Below are 20,029 nucleotides of genomic sequence, written 5' to 3'. Positions count from 1 at the left end.
CTTTTCTGTCTTTCATCTATGTGGTTTGCCATCAACATCTAGAAAGTGGAATTAATCCCCTCTTCCATTTTTTACCTTTATGATATGTAAGTGTTGAGGAAACAGACAGACAGAGATAATTCAAGTCGTGCAAAGGGAAGAATCCCAATGGTAACATAATGCACATGTTGTCACTATGCCAAGTCATAAGCATTAGGACTGTTTACATTGTGGCTCATCTCATATGTTTACTGTCATTTGTGGACATCGACCATTATCATAGGGCAGTAGCTTGATAGTATGAAGCATTTTAATGGAAGATGGACGCTATTAGAGACTTTGTTTACCAGGAATATACTATTTCTGTGCTTAATTGGACTACTTACATAAATAAAAGGAAATTAAAATACAAAGAGGGAAAAAAAAGATTGCAGATGCTGACACAAACACTAACTATTTCTGGCGTCCTGTTTGGTGAGAATTCGTCTGGTAATCACATCTGGCTGTGAAAGGGTGAGAATAAAATGTATTAGTACATTGCATTAAGATCAAGGTTTTGAGACGACGATTAAAGTCTGATCTGCAGATGAAGAATATACAGTCTCCTCCCCTTGTCATCTGGAAAGCTTTATATGCAGCAATTTGAAGATATTTTCTGTTTGTTCCAATGAAAGATATCAGAACCTATAAATAAAAAGAAAAAAAAACTCTTCAGGACTCTGTATGAAGCGCTAATCTGACTGTTTAGACACAACGTTGAACTTGGTTCTTTTTGTACGTGTCTAGTTTAATCCCTTCATTGTGTTCATCCAGCAGTGTGTTCTTGAAATGCAACAGAGGCCCCTGGCAGCAAAAGGGTTAACATGATGTCATCAAAGTGCTCTACCCCAGGGTTTCTCTGTGTACAACAACTAAGGGAATGAGGATTAGATATACTGTAGCTTGGCGCACTCCGTGAAGTCAAAAGTTAGTTACTTGACGCACGTATTATCACAGGGTTTGTCAGTGTGGGGGATCTTGCTGTAAGTTTTGCAATGAAACTACCAAGTCTGAGCTGGCATTAACCGAACCTGTCTTGGAAGCTTGTGTTCAACATATAAAAGTCGGAACGATTTTCATGCAAGAGGTGGAAATGCTAAAATATGGAATATTATTTATTTAGGGACAGTAGTGTGCTTAGGGACTTCCCCTCTACAAATGTTTCTTATAGGACAGTCATTATACTTCTAATATTTCTACAGGTTAAAAGCTAATATACAGTATTTTGCTCTTTTCTATAGGTTGAAACCATAATTAGACTTTACACGAGGTAATCCTTGTATTAAGTACTCTAGTACTCATCTCCTTTCCTTTAGGGCATAACCTAAAATGGATAAACAAAAACAGAAAGGCCCAGCGCAGCATACAAAGTGACACAACATATAGTACAATAACCTAAAGTAGATGTGCTCTATTTCAATGCTGTATTTATTTTGAGTGAAAACATCCTAAATCGTAAAGAAGCTGTAGAGCAACATTGTATCATTTGCCACTCTTATTTCTGTGTGTGTTAGACCAGGGGTCCTCAACTGCGCTCCTCAAGCACCCCCCACCCCCGCAACAGGTCAGGTTTTCAGGATATCCCAGCTTCAGCACAGGTGGCTCAATCAGTCCCTACTTCAGTACAGGTGGCCTACTTGTTGAGCCACCTGTGCTGAAGCTGGGATATCCTGAAAACCTGACCTGTTGAGAGGGAGGGGAGGGGGGCTTGAGGAGGGTAGTTGAGCCCCCCTGTGTTAGATCACTAGATGTATTGCAGACCTCTTCCACTTCAAAACTGACATTCAACAGTTGTCACATTCTTGCATCTGTTTAGGCTTTTTTTTTTATCTCTCTCCCCAGAAGATTCATTGTTCATTGATAGGACACCATTCAGAAAGCCATGGCTCAGACAGATTAGCCCTCTCCAAACAAGATAGGGAAGTATTTAAGTCCCTGGTGGCCTCTCCTTTCATAGCTGAGCTGCAGTTCCAATATGGTATAAAATTGGTGATTATAGTTCAGTCTTCTTCTTCTTCTTCTTCCCCTGCTGACAGTCTGGGCACGCTGCCAGGACACAAGAAGTGTGCTGCCCAGTGGGGAATTGAGGAAGAAGAGACAGAGAAAGAGAGGATTGCAGACTTGCCAGATTCCGCCGAGATTAAGAGTGTCTTTCGTAAACATATTTTCCTTTTTCAAAATCTTTCAAAGAAATATTTCTACTTCAGATTACCGTGCGGCGTTGCGGCTGTGTTTACCGTGCATGTAGTTCCGCTGCTCTGGAAAGCACTCTATATATAGCAGGGGTGAGCTATATCGAAGCCATAATACGGAGCAGTCGAAGACTGAGCCCCGGATTGAGTCACCTGTGCTGAAGCAGGGATATCCTGAAAACTTGGCCTGTTGGTGGCCCTGGAGGATGGTACTGTGACTGTGAATATCTCTTTGAAGTTCACATAGCGCCACGTTTCTATCACAGAGAACAAGAATGTTTTCCATCCATATAAAGACATGGAAGAACTTGTAATCCAAAATGTATGTTCTTGAGCATATGTCTGACATATACTGTACATAATCCTAAAAACACCTTTACATTCAAGAAGCGGAATGATTTTGAAAGAAATGAGTTCAGATATAACATTTTACTGCTGTTATCAGGCTTTGTTGACATACTATTTCTATACATTTTGGACAAAACTTACAGTGATCTGAAACAGTGGACCCCTTAAGTAAGCCTGATTTTCATCACAATGTGCAGCTGGAATATTGGCTTGAAACACAGCAAGATGAAGCACCTTGAAACTTCGTCCGAGACCTGTGAGCGCTGCGGCTGCCGTGGATTACAGACATAAAACCACACAACAAGAAACTGACACTTCATGGCTTAGTCTTCTTCTGCTGTGCTGTTACGGATAAATGCCCACATTGACTAAGTGGTGCAATTCCATTAAACCACTTTCCGCTCCGTAAAACAGCCCATTGAAGTGAAAGGTTTCTTATGGAATAACATCGCTAGGCACGTCGCTGTTGCGGCCGCTTCCCTGTTGCCAACACCCTACTCCTCCCTGGACCGCAGCGTCAAATGATGCCGCGGACGCCACCGACGTGGCACGGCTTCGCATTGCCATGGTAACGCGGAGGCATGACGCCATTTGACACAGCTACGTCACGTTGCCATGGCAACGAGACGCCTTGTGATGTCCGCGGCATCATTTGATGCTGCGGTTCAGAAGGAGAAAGGGGGCGGCAGGTAAGGAGGCGGCCGCAACAGCTAAGTGACTTCCCATCAGGCCCGATGGGCCCGAGAGCGCGGCAAAAGTATATAGGTGCGGACATTTTTGCCGCCCCCAAATTTTGACGCCCTAGGTCCAGGCCTAATGGGAAAATCCGCCACTGCCGCTTGGTAGATAGACGCCAAAATCATCCCTTGTCCATGGTGTTACATTTTGATTAAGAGCCATCTAAAGAAGCTGGCGACATTGGAAAGACGAGATGGCCCCTACTTAACTATTTTTTGCTTTACACGGCCATTCTCAATGGACAGTATGTGTTTGAAAATATATATATATATGTGTATAAACCATAATACTGAGTTAAGTTATGGTGAGTAAAAAAAGTGACAAAAACCCTCCACAGGAAAGCAAATATGCAAATATAACTGTATGCTCATCTGCATGTCTTAGGCAGGTCTGCAACCCCCCCGAAAGGCGGGGTTGCAGACCTGCCTAAGACATGCAGATGAGCATACAGTTATATTTGCATATATGTGTATATATATATAAATAATATGAGTAATTAAGAGTCAGGTACAGGCAGTCCTCGGTTATCCGACACAATGCGTTACTCAAAATGGCGTTGGATAGCGAAACGTCTTAAAGCGAAACACGTTTTCCCATAGGAACACTGTTTAAATGAAAGGTTCCGTTCCTCAAGGCATTTTTACCATTAAAATACACCAAATATTTTACGCAGGCAATAAGATATGCAGCACACACATAAATTATATAGTGTATATACTGTATTATATATATAATATAACATAATAAATAATATATTATATAGTCTAATATTTTATAGTATAATATATATATATATACGCTCTTACGACGCTTTGCAACGTTGTGTGTGTGTGTGTGTATATATATGTATATATATATATATATATATATTTATTACACACATACACAACGTTGCAAAGCGTCGTAAGAGCGTTGGATAAGCCATTTTGGGTTGTAAAAATGAACATATGTATGCATTGCATAGCGTTGGATAAGACATTTGTTGTAAAACGAAGCGTTGTAAAATGAGGACTGCCTGTATGTGCAAAAGTAAGTGAACCCCTGGTTTTATCAGCTAAATTAAAGGTGATAATTAGACTACGGTGTTTAAATAATTAGGTAAAGCTTCAGGTGTGAGTTTGGGAGGCACCACCCTATACAAAGATCAGAAATTTTCTGAGTTTGGTCTTCACCATACAGGTGTGTGGAAACATGTCATGCCACGATCAAAAGAAATCTGAGGACCTCAGAAAAGCAGCTACTGATGATCATCAGTCTAGAAAGGGTTACAAAACAGTTTCTAAGGATTTTGGGGCTCCACCAATCCACAGTCAGACAGATAGTCTACAAATGGAGAACGTTCAAGACCACAGTCACTCTACCCAGGAGCGGTCGTCCTTCCAAAATCTCTCCAAGAACAAATGAGCAAATCACCCAGGAAGTCGCAGAGAACCCACGAGTAACATCCAAGAATCTGCAGGCCTCTCGCCTTGGCTAATGTGAGTGTGCATGATTCAACTATCAGAAAAAGACAGAACAAGAATAGTGTTCATGGAAGGATAGTAAAAAAGTGAAACCAGTCTAAGTATCGATGCAACTAAAGCCACAGCATACTGCAATACTCACAACAGTAGGTAATATCCCAAATAGTCTGACGATGAAATTGAAAAGGAAAGCTTCCATATGATCTTTCAAAAGAGCTCAGAAAAAATGCAAGCTTCCATATATATCCTGATAGGATTGTGTTACTTTGAATAATTGTATCAGTGTTTCAATAATATATTGTATCAATATTGCAGCAGACTACAGGTACTCCAGGTCTAAGGCTTCGTCATGGTAAGGCAGAACGCGCGGACGTGTCCGCACGCTGAACGACCAGACTGCCTTAAGGCAGTGTTCGCATCTATACGGCGTGCGGGCGCGCGGAAGCGGGAGGGGGCATGCGTTGTGCAAGAAATCAGTTGAAACGGATTTCTTGGCGCGACTGGCCTGTCACGTGAGTGATTCGCCCAATGAGGAATCGGCTCCGTGATGTCACTGGCACACCCCTAGACATGCCCGCGGAAGGCGTGAGTACCATGGCCAGGGAAAGCAACCGCTTTCCCTCAGCCTCCGCACGGCTGAAATTACTATGGACGCAGCCTAAGGCTGAGATTATACAGCCTGTGCGCTCGCTCGCGACCGCACGCATAGCCTCCTGCAGCCCCAGCGATCGGTGAACATGGCTGCAGGAGATTGGGGAAGCGATTTGGGGGTGTGGCGGACGTGTCACGAAGCTGGTTTGCCCTCATTGGCTGAACCAGCTCACGTGACGCTGACGTCACCCAGCAGCACTTGAAAATAATAATTTTTTTTTGTCTCTTCAAATCGCGCTCGTGCCAGCACGCTCTGTCGTGTGCACGCACACAGTGCAGCCATAATGGGCATTAGTCAATTTGAGGTTGGCGTGCGACCGCAGGCTGTATAATCTCAGCCTAAAGAGTTTGTGATCATAAAGTGTGGCAAATGCTGTGATGGTTACTAAACACCATGCCCGAGACCACCGGGATACAGCAGACTAGAGCAACATGTTCTTCACCAAAAGACAGCAGTCTACCTGAAACACTTGGGTAGTAAAATGTAACAAATCGCAACCGTCTCTGAAATGTTGATTGTAGAGAAAGTAGTCACAGATTCCTGGCTGTTGGAAGTGGCGTGCTCCCTGCTGCGAGGAGAAAACAGGATGAAAACTGGTGGTGCACAGCTGAAAAATATCAAATGGGCTGGAAATCCAAATAGTGATCAAAAAGATTTATTTAACACATAAAAAACCAGAGATCCGCAGCAGAGATCCCTCTGTGTTTCGCGCGCTACAACAGCGCTTACTCGAAGAGTAAAGAGCTCTAGAACGATGTTCTCTGGACAGGCGAGTCAAAGGTAGAACTTTTTGGCCTCAATGAGAAATGATTCTGCATTGTATCAGAAGATTCTAGAGGAGAATGTCAGGCCATCCGTCTGTGAGCTGAAGCGAAAGTGGGTCATACAGCAAGACATGATCCTAAATATACAAGCAGATCTACAAAAGAATTTCTGCAGAAAAAGGAATTCTGTGTTTTACAATGGCCCAGTCAAAGTCTGGACCTAAACCCCCATCGACATGTTTGTGGCAGGACCTGACATGACCCGTACATGCAAGGAAGCCCTCAAATGTCACAGAGTTGAAGAAGTTCTGTAAGGAGGAATGGGCCAAAATGCTTCAAACCCGATATGAGACCGACCAGCAGTTACAGGAAACGCTTAATTGACGTCATTGCTGCTCAAGAGGGTTCTACCAGCTACTGAATCTAAAGGTTCACACACTTTATCACACACGGATAGTGAATGTTGAATCATTTGTGGATAAATAAATGTTGAAAAAGTATCATGTTTGTGTCATTTGTTTGATCAGGTTATCTTTATCTATTCTTAGAGCTTAGATTAAGATCTAATAATATTTTAGGTTTGAAATATGTGCGAATCCTAAAGGATTCGCTAATGTTTTCTCGCCACTTTTTTAAGCACAGATTTAATGTAACATTGATCATTTTAGGATAATATTAATAATAATGTTATATTAAGTCTCAAAATGAAAATACTGTACTTACCAAAAACTGGTCATCGCAGTGTGAGGTGGGGGTGCAGGGAGATTAGGTGAAATGGTGGTTAATTGGAGGTGCCCCCTCCCCTCATCCCCCCTCCCCCCAATGTATCATTTCGAGATTCAAAAATTAATTAAAGTGAATTTAACATTCTGTATATTGAATTTCTTCCCAAATGTATCAATCCTGTTATAGCGGAATTCCATATAGTGTGTGTGTGTGTGTGTGTGTGTGTGTGTGTGTGTGTAAACACACTTCAATTTTTATTTATTTACTGGTCTGGTAAAGCAGGAGGTCACTAATACACCGCCATGGTCGGCACAGGAGAGACCGCGGTTCTGATACCTCCAAGTACACTTGAAGAAAAAACTTATGAAGCGAAAAGAAAATCCTCTGCACACTATAATTTCAACTATGGAGCACTCTAATGGTCTCCGCTAAAAGGAATCACAACCTGCAGCATACAGACGCACAGTAGCAGGCGTTAATTCTCCCACTGGCGCGATGCAGCGGGTGGAGACACAACGCGCCAGTGGCAGCAGGCACCATTGTGTCTTCATTAGCTGCAAGTGGGAAAGGGGCGGGGCTGACGCATGAGCGCAGTAACGCCTGCTACATATCTCCAGGACCAACGCTGCCGCTACTACAACTTTGAACTACTATTTCTCTGACAAACATTCCCCAACCCGCATCAGTGTCTTTTATCTCAGAATATTTTCTGGAGCCTGTTTCCACTTAAAGAGCAGTCTTGATGATTTACACGAACTTATTGATTGATGTAAGCTGTGGGTGGTCTAGCTGCTGCCACTGTTTGAAGGAATAATAGTCTGACTTCAGCACGGCCCAAAGATCTGGTTAGAAAGTGTCATCATTTTTCAAAGAGTTAGGTCAGTACCATTGGGCAGTAAGAACGGGGCTGTCTATTCCCCCAACCATTGCCTAATCTCCGTAAATGATGCACATGACCAGGGATGGCGTTGTTTACAATACAGTATATACATATGAAATACCATCACTATTCTTTGAGAGCAGGACATAAACACGTGTCTGGGCCACGCTTAACCCCTTCTCTGCCAGCGACGGGGTTAACAGAGCGTGCAAGGTGGGTGCAGTGATCAACACGGACAAGGGCGGCCAACTGCAGTCCTCAAGGGCCACCAACAGGTCAGGTTTTCAGGATACCCCTGCTTCAGTACATGTGGGTCAAGCAGTGGCTCAGTCAACGACTGAAGCAGGGGTATCCTAAAAACCTGACCTGTTGGTGGCCCTTGAGGACTGCAGTTGGCCACTTCCACATAGATGATTTAGAATGGTTGCATCTTCTATGTAACTCCTCAACTCATTCAGTGCCAGATTATGTCAGGCACTTGCCGCATTGAATTAGTTATTGTACCAGAATCATCGTGCTTCTTTTTTCTCTCTCCTCTTTTCACACTCTGTATATAGAGATAAAGGTACAAAATGCTGATCGTGCTCCAACAAAACGCCAGCAGCAGGGGATTATTTAGCAGCCCAGGGTTTTTGTTTTTTTTGGTCAAAAGATATTTTATTATCTTTGTCTGTATGATATATATTTGTGTTGCCAGGGAAGAGCAATTTAATCATCCGTATTTATCCTTTAGAGCTGATTTGCAGTAAGAAGGGAAGGTGGGCAGACTGTGTGGCGAATGGCCACAAGGCACATATGTGTACTAGAGAATACCCCGCATTGCCGGTCCCACACAGGCTGTAGTGTCCTGTGTGCAGCACAGTGCAAGCTCTGCGCTATAGGTGTTAAATAATCAGATTGTACGCTTTTGTATGAAGTGCAATTGTTATCGTTTTGCTCCTGAATGTACAGCGCAGCTTAACCGGTCAGTCCAATATACAAATATTGTATGCAATCTTTATTACTATTATCCCAATGTTTGTTTAATCATTTTATCAGAATAGTGATTTTTATTTTACCATACAGCAGCAAATAAGTGAAAAATAAAATAATACAGATTTCAACTAATTTACCATTAAATACTTGGAGCTCAGTTCTATTTATTTATTTTTAACACATGCATGATGTGCACGTTTTACTGTGCGGGCTTTTTGACTTTTAAAGACGAGCTATGAATGTTTGTTACTAATCTGAATGTGCTATGAAGATTTGCCTTGTAAGCAGAACATTTGGTGCACTTACATTTCAGCTCACTTGCGCCCCCCGGTGGCACTCTTCTTTTATTGTTTATCTGTTCTAATACTTTCTGGTCTTTGCCAAATGAAAATGCCACTTGTGAGCATATCCATGTGTCAGGCAGATCTGCAACCCTGCCTTTCCCCATTATCTCTTAGTATATAATACCTCCACTGCAGCCAGGGATTCTGGGTAATGACATGCAAATGAGCACTCACACCTTTTACTACTTGTCCATTTTAACATGGAATCATATAAGCGTATACCTGACGCATTACACAGCTTTTTTTTAGTACAGCCTGGGTTAAAGAAGTGCATAGCCAGTAACCCTACTCACAGACAGCTGTTTCGGGTCTCGTCAGTGTGAGGTTGGATACGGACTTTGCAATGTGAAGCTGGTAGCGGGTATAACCAGACACAAAGCTAGTTATAGTGGTTAGAAAGGGGACAAAAAACCCTCCACCATACAGTGTACAGTAAATAACAATACCACGTGTCTCAGACCCGTCTGCAACCCTGCCATTCCCCATTACCTCTTGGCATACAGTGCTCCCCCTGCAGCCAGGTCAGCCTGTGTTTTCTTTCTGTTTCTTTGCCTATACTTCAGAGCGTTCACATGTGTAATATCAGTGTATTCTCTTTCTTCCCAGGCCAAAGAGCTGCCCACATACAAAGACAATGATTTCATTAATGATGGTCAGAAGATCTATATTGATGAAAACAACAAAAAGATGTTTGTTGAGAAACTTCGGAAAGATGTGGAGGTATAGTATGTTTCTTCCCCGTCTGGCGGGACGCAGAATTGTTCATCGCTTATCTGTGGTTGATTTTGTTCTTGAGTTTTTTTTTTCTCTCTCTAGAAAAAGCTTCTTTGTGGCATTGCAGAAAAAGAAATGTCCGCTTGTTTAAAAGATTTGCTCATTGGCGCTATCCCATCCAGCATACACGTTGAGTTAAGCACATGAATGTATGTGTCACTTTATTTATATAGCGCCCACCATGTACTTGGCGCTTTACAGCATTACAGTGGGAGGTAAATAAATGACAAACAATGGGAATAAGTGCAACAGGTAAATGACAAAACAAAGCAAATGGGGCACAAAGAGCTTCCAATCTAAGGCCTTGCCCCCGCTGCCTACTACAGCGGACGCTGCACGGACGAGAGCCCTCCCCTCAATGGCGCCGGGCCCGCTGCGAGGGGGGGCCACAGCGCTGGGGCGAGAGCTGCTCCTGCTCTCAATAGAATTGTAAGCAGGACTCGCGTCGAGCGATTAAGCACGACCCCCGGCGGTTCAGCCAATGAGGGCGAACCTGCCGGGTGATGTCATGGCCGCGCCCCCGTCACTCACCCGCCACGCCCCCCCCCCCCCCCGGTCTCTCCTCCTGCAGTGAGCTGCAGACCGGGGAATCGGCTGAACGCGCCGCCAATATCGCGGGCGCGCGTTACAGCGGCGTGACCGGGGCCTTGGCCTTAGTGTTATGTTGGGAGGCTTACAGACACATTTGGAGAAAAGGTGCATTATTGGAAGTCTGGGGAGGTCACATACACCTGGAGTTGGTAGCAGAGGCGTAAAGTGTTTTATGAGATGCTTATTTTAGGTGGAAGACTTTCAGCTGGGCTTTGAATGTGAAAAATGAAGGTGCTAGACACACATAACATGAACAAGTGCCCGGTGACCAATATTTTCCCGAGCAAAAACTCAAACGCCTATAGACTTAATGAAGACTCAATCAAATTATGGCAGGTTAATAAAAATGACACGAACCCCCCACCGCAGAAAGTACAACAAAGCTACAATACCCAGGAGGGTACACAAACCTGCTTCATTCACCGTGCTGTCACATGTCATGGTTAAGGGTAAACTGCAAACGAGGATGCTGGGTAAGGCCGGGCCCCCCTGCCTCAGTCAGTGCGCCCGCACTGCATGCAGACGGCGCGTAGAGAGGCAATTGACCGCTACCTGCGGTCCGTAGGGAGCTGGGGCGTGGTTTGAGCGGAGGGCTGCAGCGGAGGTCTCCCGGGCTGCAAGAGGGTGCAGCGAGCCCCCACACATGCCCTCTGCAGCTCGCTCTCCATGCTGCTCCCCCCCGATCCGTCCGTCCGCCACCAACCCCCCTCCCCCCCCCCCCAGTCCGTCTGTCCCCCACGCACAACACACACACACACACATACATACACACTCCCCCTCCCCCCCTACCTTTTTGGAGGTGGGGGAAGCTGTGACACTCCAGCCCCCGGCGCTGATAGGCTCACCAGCGCACCACGTGACGCGTCACCGCTCGGGATCGCAATCCTCTTGCATCTCCTGGCGGCTGACGCGTCGCAGCGCGTAGTGAGCCTCGCCGGAAGGAGGCAGCGGGACAGACAGGCGGGAGGTAAGGGGCTGGCAGCCCGCGCGCACGCGCCCGTCTGCAGCGGGTCCTCAGCCTAAGAGACCTGCAAATGAGCCCCCAGAGTCACAGACCCACTCAGAGACAGCTGTTCTATATAGTTCAGATTAGTATCAGTCTGAGCTGGATCTCTGATAGTGTGTGTTGTGAATCAGGTTATGGTTGCAAACGTATACACTTTTTTTTAGTTTTAAGGACCGCGGCTGAATTAAAGTCAGTATCTGTAGCCTCTATAGTTGCTTTTTGCTGCCCAGATGCTTGTGTCATCCTCGTTGCTTATAGGCTCTCTCCCAAGTCCGGGCATGGACAGCGTCCGACTGGCATTATAGCTTCATCTCTATATCTGACATGTTGTTCTGTTCCAAGATATTTCCCTTTTACAAAATGATTCAGTTCAGTTTAGGAGAGGAACTTTTGAGATGGTGAGGAGAAACACAAAGCGATCTCTATTTTGTTTGATTGTGTGGAAGGTATTTCCCATGTATATGTCTCTGACAAGTTCACAGTTATACGGTCACACTATGTATTTGTGGTGTGAGACGGGTGTGCTTTGTATAAGAAGAGTTATAAATGGAACAAACGCTTTTGGTAATGCACATTTCATATTTATTACTGTTTACATTTCAAGGGGACGTTCTTTAAAATATGTAAATATTTGGGGCTTATGAAACACACACATGTGGAGACTTCTTAAACACATACACATCCCATTACTGTTCAGCAATATATACACATTCAGCAGAAAAAAAGTGTGAGGGGAAGAGTTGAGCTTAAGTCACTATAGTCTCTCATGTTGTGTCTAGTAGTATCAATGCATTAACTCAGGGGGGCTCAACTCCTGTTCTCAAGTCCCCCCTCCCCCCGCCCCCAACAGGTCACCTGTCCTGAAGCAGAGACTGATTGAGCCACCTGTGCTGAAGCAGGGACTGATAGAGCCATCTGTGCTGAAGTTGGCATATCCTGAAAACCTGACCTACTGGTGGGGGGGGGGGGGGGGTGGGTGAGGACTGCAGTTGTTGAGCCCCCCTGCATTAAGGTGCGGTGCATTGACTTTGCTATGTTGCTGTTTTAGGTTTAGTAAAAGAGTGATTAGTTCCATATAGTGGGTGAATAATAATAATTATTATGTTTTAACGGCTTAGTGTAATCTGCCTCCTTAGACAGATTCAATCATCATTAAAGTGACTGTTTTACTTGTATGTTGTGAAAAATGAATATGTTTCTTTTCTTTTTTCTTGATTTGCTAAATTCAGGCATGCCAGCTACATGTGTATGTGTGGCTGAATATCGCATCAGAAATAGGTCCCAAACGAAGAACATGTGTCTTTCAGGACTGAAAAACAGTCTGTTCATTAAATACATAAAATTAAGATGGTAAAAAATCCTCCAAAGCATTTGTTTACTTTGCAAATTTAAACCATTTGACAAATGATTTAAAAATACTTGTCAGTCAGCTCAATTTAACCTAATAAACATGCTACTGTCCTTAGTTCATTTCGTTGTAGTAGGGCCAGTGTGTATGTGTATGATATAGATATATATATATAAAAAAATTCTTCATGTAAACAGTGGGATTTTGGTGAAATCTTGCATTTTGTTATCCAGTTTAATTAGTATATTTAAGAGCTGCCTGGAGAGTCGGATTACTGGCTGAGCACGTCTTTAACCCCGGCTGTGCAGAAGGGCTGTGTAATGTGGCAGGCATACGCTCCTAGGGATGGATGTGAAGCTGACTGCTCATTTGCATGTCATTACCCAGAATCCCTGGCTGCAGTGGAAGCATTGTATGCTAAGAGATGATGGGGGAAGGCAGGTTTCAGACCTGTCTGAGACATGTGAATGTGTTCACATGTGATATGTTTAAGAGGAAAGGTTTGTTAGAGCTTATTTTTAGGGGAACCTACTGCCCTGAAGTCCATACAAAGAAAACATGCTTTGGGCTCTTGTTTCTTCTCTACCATTTTATGTCAGAATGATATTCTTGTTGTGTTTATCCGTTAGTTTCTAGCTCAGCTGAAACTCATGGACTACAGCCTACTGGTGGGAATCCACGATGTGGAGAGAGCGGAGCAGGAAGAGGTTGAGAGTGAGGACAATGACGGTGAGGACGAAGGGGAGAGCGATGGGACTCATCCGATTGGCACTCCACCAGACAGCCCGGGGAATACACTGAACAGCACGCGCCTGCTGGCTCCTGGCGAATTTGACCCGGCTATCGATGTGTATGGAATAAAAAGCCATGACAGTACGTGACCCTTTACATGCTGTAGATTTCTCTCTGAATTTACACTCTTGCTTGCATAGAAAAGACAAATTGTATACAAGAGTTCACCAGAGATGTTGCTCTAAAGGTAGCGAGGTCTTGCTAACTAGATAACCTAACGTGAGTGTGAGGATGAAGAATACTGGAGCACTCTGACACTATTGTGGGTTTTCAATGTGCCCTTCTGAAATGATTAAGTAGGGGTAAGTTAGTCACATGTTTCATTTTGATAGGATTGCATCTGCCAATAATGGAGTGTGCCTTGGTATTCTTCATCGTTCTGAACCACAAAGGTACATATGTCCTGTGGACCATCTCCATAGGGTACAGAAAAGTTATTCACCTTTTGATATGTTGAGAGATTGGGTGTTTGACTTAAGAAACCTTGACAACTAGATACATATACATTTTAAGAATAGTTCAATGTAAAATTTCACTGGGAAGTTTTTTTTATTTAAAAAAAACTATTTTTTTCAGGACTGCAAATATTTTTGTCTTTCCTTAGAAATTTTAAAATAGCTAAACAATGACTTCTTATGGGAGGATACAGCAATCATTTCATACAGTTTCAACAACATGTATAAAATATAATATATAGGTTTCTGGCATGCTATAATAGTGTGAGAATCATTGAACAATGCACGAGAAGACCGTACCTGAAAAAGTCATCTGAAAATGTACAATAGTAAAGGGAGTTTCCTGAAATCCGTCCAGTCAAATTGCCTACACCCGTCTGATTGCCCACGCCCGTCTGCCCACGCCCGTCTGATTGCCCACGCCATTCTAATTACCCTGCCCTTGTAACATTTTCTATGTAGGATGAGACTGTAGCACAAACAGAACTGAAATGCCTGGAAACATGCATGGAGCTTAGTAGCAGACGTCTGTGTTTACATTTGTAACTAATAATGCATTCAACCTTGGATATTATTCAACAATGCCTGGCGTTTATATTTCATTTTCTCCATAATAGCCAACAAAATTATAGGCAAAAAAAATATTTCTCAGTGCTATAAATTACAAGTGATTAGTCACTGCATACACAACACATTTTCCAACGCTCTCATAAAAGTAATGTCAGATCACTGGCCAGAATCTTTCCTGCCAAGACTAGCAGCCACTTTTACTTTCCGTAGTTTCAGTTCTCTCCACTTATGGTCACTTTGGGGTACAAGTAGTTTTTCTTGCTTGCACCCTGATCTCATACTTCATTATGAAATCAACCATACTCCTGCTTTTTGGAGGTACAAACATTTCTGAACGGGATACTTTATAAAAAATGGCGAATATGGTGGTTTCCACAACGTCACTTTATTGCTCGGCTCTTCTGACTTTGCTTTGAAATGATGTTAGCATTTCTTCACCAGTTGGGTATCGGCCTCAAAGCAAGTTTTTTTCCTTCCAACTGTTTATTTAGCTGATTTTATGGGATCCAGAAATAAAAAAAAAGGGGAATAAAGACAGTTCTACCATACCAATAACATGATCCTAACGCAGACTCAAACATACACACAAATATTCCCGAAGGGGAGGGTAGAGAAGGGAAATAACGGGGGGGGGCACCAGGGGGGTGGGGGGCACCCTGGTCCTCCGCTCCCTTCCCCCGTGGCTTGGACTAAATGAAACTTGGGAGAATGGGGGGGGGGGAGGGGGGAGAACCACACCATTGGCCTACTCTCCGTCCTTGAACATTAAGACCTTTAAATTATAGCGTGATGGGGGGTCATATCTGACCCTGCCCTCCTGCATCAGCCAGGGTTCCCAGATCCTGGAAAATGCATCAGATATTTCTGTCAAACAAGCCGTTCTTCATTCCATTGTTAATGTATACCAGACCCTCCACTTTATGACATTAAGTTCTGGCACCGTCTGTTTATTCCAGCACGTGGCTATAGAGCATCTAGCAGCAAGGAGAATGTACTGTATGATGCTTTAGGCAAACCGGGAGGGGATCTCTTCAGCACCAACCGGGAATCTGTGTCTATGGCTGAGTCAATCAGGGAGTTATCAAGTGTAAAGACATGCCTCTATAATGGGACCACCAGATATGAGAGATGAACCATTTTTGACCACAACCTTGTAAACAAAGTGTGGAATTGGCACTGCTAATAGCGTGCAAGCGTATTGGAGTGAGGTACCACCTAAACAGCAGTTGGTAGTCATTTTCTTTAATAGCCGTGCAGATAGAGCTTGTCACCGCAGCCTCAGTCATTCCATTCCTTCACCTCTATAGATTCCCCCAACTCAGCCTCCCATTTTACCGTATATGGGCATGTGGTGTCCAATGCTATATTTAATAGTAGCTGGTACATCAGCAAGATCAATCCTTTCTCCTTATATATAACGTTATATAGATCTTCAAAATAGGTCGTGGCTGCTGGAGGGGTGCTAGAGTGCAATGCCAGGACACAATGCTTTAGCTGCAGAAACCTGAAGATCTCCGCAGAAGGCAGGGACTTTTTCTCCTGCAGTTCTGGAAAACTTTTTCATCTGTGCATAACCCTAACTCTGGTTATGTTAGCCCTCTTCCATGTTACAAAAGTGGAGTGCTCCTGTCCAGGAGTGAATTTAGGATTCAGAATTAAGGGCATCATGCCAGAATTATTGGAAGAGAATTGACATTTGAGGTTGTCCCATAGAGAGAGGGAGTGTGGGGAGTGTGGGGAGGGGAAAGTTGCCTCTCAGTCTACCGGCTTCATCAAGCCATAAAAAAGAACTTTATGCTAGCGGGAAAAATTGTCATTCTCTACTGTATGTCCACCCACCATCTTGAGTTACTATTAAAGTTTCACAGAAGCAGATTACCTCATTAAGATGCTTGCAAACACTTCAGCAGGTTCGGGGCAGTTAGGGCCACCATCGAGGTGGCGAACCCGTGAACCTCAGCCTTTTACTTCCCCAGATTAACCTAGATATGCTCGACTGCATATCTTTTAAATGTCGGCTAACCACCGGAATCGGGAGCGTGCGGAATAGATACATCAGTCTCGGCAGGAGGTTCATTTTAATATACAGTATTTGTTCCATGATTCTAAGTTATATTTCAAGGTTATCATTGGTTTGTGGGAATTTGCTCTATATATGGATTCATAGGATTTCATGATCTTAATCCAAAAATAAGGGAGGGAATCTGTTCATCAGACAAAATCAAAATGGATGCTGAGAAGCTTGACTATGCTGTCCGGGAGATTAATATTCATGGCTCGCGATCTGACTTGGTTAATTCTTAAGATCGCGCCAAAATGCTCTAGAACCTGAAACAAGTTAGGAAGATAAGTAAGTGGCAAAGGAATGGTCAACAAGCAAAGAGGGACATCTTGTAATCCCTCTTCCCTATGGTGATAACAGATATAGTAGTGTTTAATCTGATGGAAGCTGCAGGGGGCTCAATAGAGAACTCAAACAGGAGAAGGGAGAGGGTGCATCCGTCTTGTGCCATTGTCTATGGGCACTACCTCTGCGAGAAGCTTGAACATTTAGTCCTGGTGCTCTGAAATTGGTACCGCCCTTGAATTCCTCTGAGACAGCTACCAGAGAAGCCGAAGCTTTTAAGCATACTAAATAGATATCTCCAGTGCAGCCTCTCAAAGGCCTTTTCAGCATCTGAAGATACCAGCATGGAAGGTGTCTTGGTGGAGTGAGCTCTATGGATTAGATCAACTGTCCTCCTTACATTGTCCGGGGCATGCCTGGATGAAACTCATCTGATTGTGGTGCAGCAGGAGTGGCATATATTATATTCAATTAAACGGTTAGCCAAAATCTTTGCGTAGAGCTTTGTCGGTATTAATAAGGAAGATTGAACGGTAGCTATCACACTTGGCTAATTGGTGTGATTAATATAATTTGGGGAGTTGACAAGAATGTATAAAGGAGCATGGAGGCGTATCCTTTTAAGCAAGTTTTATATAATGCACAATATTGGTTTTGCTTTTAGGATTTAAGCCTTTGTCCTTAACTTCCACAATTAATACTCAACAACATTACTGCTTCTGTAAGGAAAGAGCATAGTTTGTGTAAAGTACACAACTTTTATTTCTTTCCTATTCGCATTTTAAGATTGGCTAAATAACGCCTGGCCATGCAAAACATGCATTTTGTACTTTTTCTCCTTGCAGAGTATTGCAGGCATTTCCAGTAGTTTATCCAAGCCATGTTAGATCAAGCACTCTCAAACCGCTAATCAGTTTGTCCTGTGTTTTTATTGTTTCACAGATGCGCCCAGGAAAGAAGTCTACTTCATGGCCATTATTGACATTTTAACACATTATGATGCAAAAAAGAAAGCAGCTCATGCTGCAAAAACTGTTAAACATGGTGTAAGTATCCGTTCTATTCTAATCTATGTATATTATTACCATGGCCAGCATTTGTTCTGTCGTTAGAAATAGAAATCTAGGCATTTATAAGATGTGTTAAATCCATTAACAGGATAAAAGGTGGCAGTCATGATATTTGATATATTGATATTGGGTTTTTTGTTAGGCTTCCTCTGGATCAATACACCGCAAGTACAGATACAGGATAAAGTATCTGTGGTCTAAATTTAGCGTAGGTTGAACTTGATGGACGTACGTCTTTTTTCAACCTCATCTACTATGCAACTATGATGTTTAAATAGATCAAGGGTATACTGTACATGCTGTATATTACAGAATGTTAAAATACTATAGTAAGAGATCATGCAATAAAAGTGACGGTTGGTAGACTCAGGGAAACGCAACAAAGCGAACAGTTAGGGGATGCATGGAACGGGACCTCATGAGTGCTGAGGCGGAAAATACCGCCAAGGAAATAACCAGGCTTGGGTTTGGCACACAGGGCTCCTAATGTTTTATAGTACTTTGGGAATATCATCAGTCTGGTTACATGAAATATTACTTACTGTTGTCATTTTGCATGTGTACATGATATGCATATTACAGTTTAACATTATATATAAAGTAGTTTAATACGACAAATTGTTTAATTGTTACTATAAATGTGAAGTATCTCTTGTGCTTGTCTTATGAACAAGCATGGTCAGTCAGCATGATTAGTGTTGTTTTGTATACATTTTAATGGCGCTACAGTTACTATTATTGTTATTATCGTTACTTTTATTGTGAGAGGGTTTGTTTCATGTTACTCTCAGAAAGCAATGCCCTTCGCAAACTCTGCAAGGGTTTCCTAAAATGGATTTGACGTAAAAGGCGAAGTGTGTGCTGATTTTCATGTCATTTCCCAGAATCCCTAGCTGCAGTGGAAGCATTGTATGCTAAGAGATAATGGGGAAAGGCAGGTTTGCAGACCTGTCTGTAACATGTGAATGTGCTCACAAGTGGTGTTTTTATTTGCTAAAATGCCAGTAAACTTTTATTTATTTTTATTCTCTAGGCAGGTGCAGAGATTTCCACTGTTAATCCAGAACAGTATTCAAAGCGCTTCTTGGACTTTATTAACAACATCCTGACGTAACCTCTTCTGATGGGTTGTAGAAGAGATGACCGATATTGATGCAGCATGGGTGGAAGGGCAGACAGAACTTGCTGTAACTTATGCTCACCGTGCAATGAACCATGCCCCGTAATTTACATCTTCTGGCAAAGATGACACACAGGGATTACAAACTTCAGTCGCTTCCCAGCATAGTTCTAGTTATTTCTGACTCTTTCGTGTTTAAATGTTAAAAAAAAAAAAAAAAAAAAAACTCCAACTCTATAATGTGAGTTGCAAAAAATGTTTTAATAAATGCACCGATACAGATACTGGTAGCAGTGAAAGAACGGAGAAAGAGCTCGGTATCCGGCAAAACAAATGCATGTGAAAATTATTAAACTGGTATCAGGCGGTAAACTGTAGATCAGTTTATTCTTTTGAACTTTAGAGTCGTAAGGCAGTATTCATTACAAAAATAAAGAGGAATGTTTTATCTTTTCTGTTTGCAATTTGCAACTTTCTAACATCACTATAAAGTCAAATGCTTGGAAAATAAGGAAACCCGGAAGCTTCACCGCTGATCAGGAACGCCTGGATGCCGAAGGAAAGCATTGCAGGACCTGCTGCTGCTGAAGGGGGGGATCATGGATGAGAACCACAACTCCAGATGTTTAAATGTCATTTCTATTTCATGAAAGCATTGATGCCATAATAACGCTGTGTGCGTGTGTATATACATACACCTTTGCCACCGTGCTCTGCACTTCACTTTAATGAATTGAGACAATGTATGACTTTGGGAGGTTGCTGCACCGCCCCGTTTAATGTTACGAGAGGGATCTGCTTGCTGACACGTGGATAGTTTTAGGCAACATTAGTAGCCAATTGATTCAATAGCTTT

At 43.0% G+C, this 20,029-nt stretch overlaps 1 protein-coding gene across 3 annotated transcripts in view; it reads left to right on the top strand.

Annotated features, from left to right (window-relative positions):
- Positions 1 to 19,626, top strand: part of PIP4K2A (phosphatidylinositol-5-phosphate 4-kinase type 2 alpha) — a 175,767-nt gene extending 156,141 nt beyond the window's left edge. For all 3 annotated transcript variants that reach the window (XM_075587561.1, XM_075587559.1, XM_075587560.1), the window contains 4 exons: positions 9,707 to 9,820; positions 13,449 to 13,692; positions 17,926 to 18,029; positions 19,087 to 19,626. In XM_075587561.1, coding sequence (XP_075443676.1) covers positions 9,707 to 9,820; positions 13,449 to 13,692; positions 17,926 to 18,029; positions 19,087 to 19,167 — 543 coding nt within the window. In that variant the 3' untranslated portion in view covers positions 19,168 to 19,626. The remainder of the gene's footprint in view (positions 1 to 9,706; positions 9,821 to 13,448; positions 13,693 to 17,925; positions 18,030 to 19,086) is intronic.
- The last annotated feature ends 403 nt before the right edge of the window (positions 19,627 to 20,029 follow it).

Source organism: Ascaphus truei, chromosome 2 (assembly GCF_040206685.1).
Source record: "Ascaphus truei isolate aAscTru1 chromosome 2, aAscTru1.hap1, whole genome shotgun sequence".
Taxonomy (NCBI): Eukaryota; Metazoa; Chordata; class Amphibia; order Anura; family Ascaphidae; genus Ascaphus; species Ascaphus truei.
Note: the sequence above shows the minus strand (reverse complement) of the source record. Positions and strands in the feature narration are given on the sequence as shown.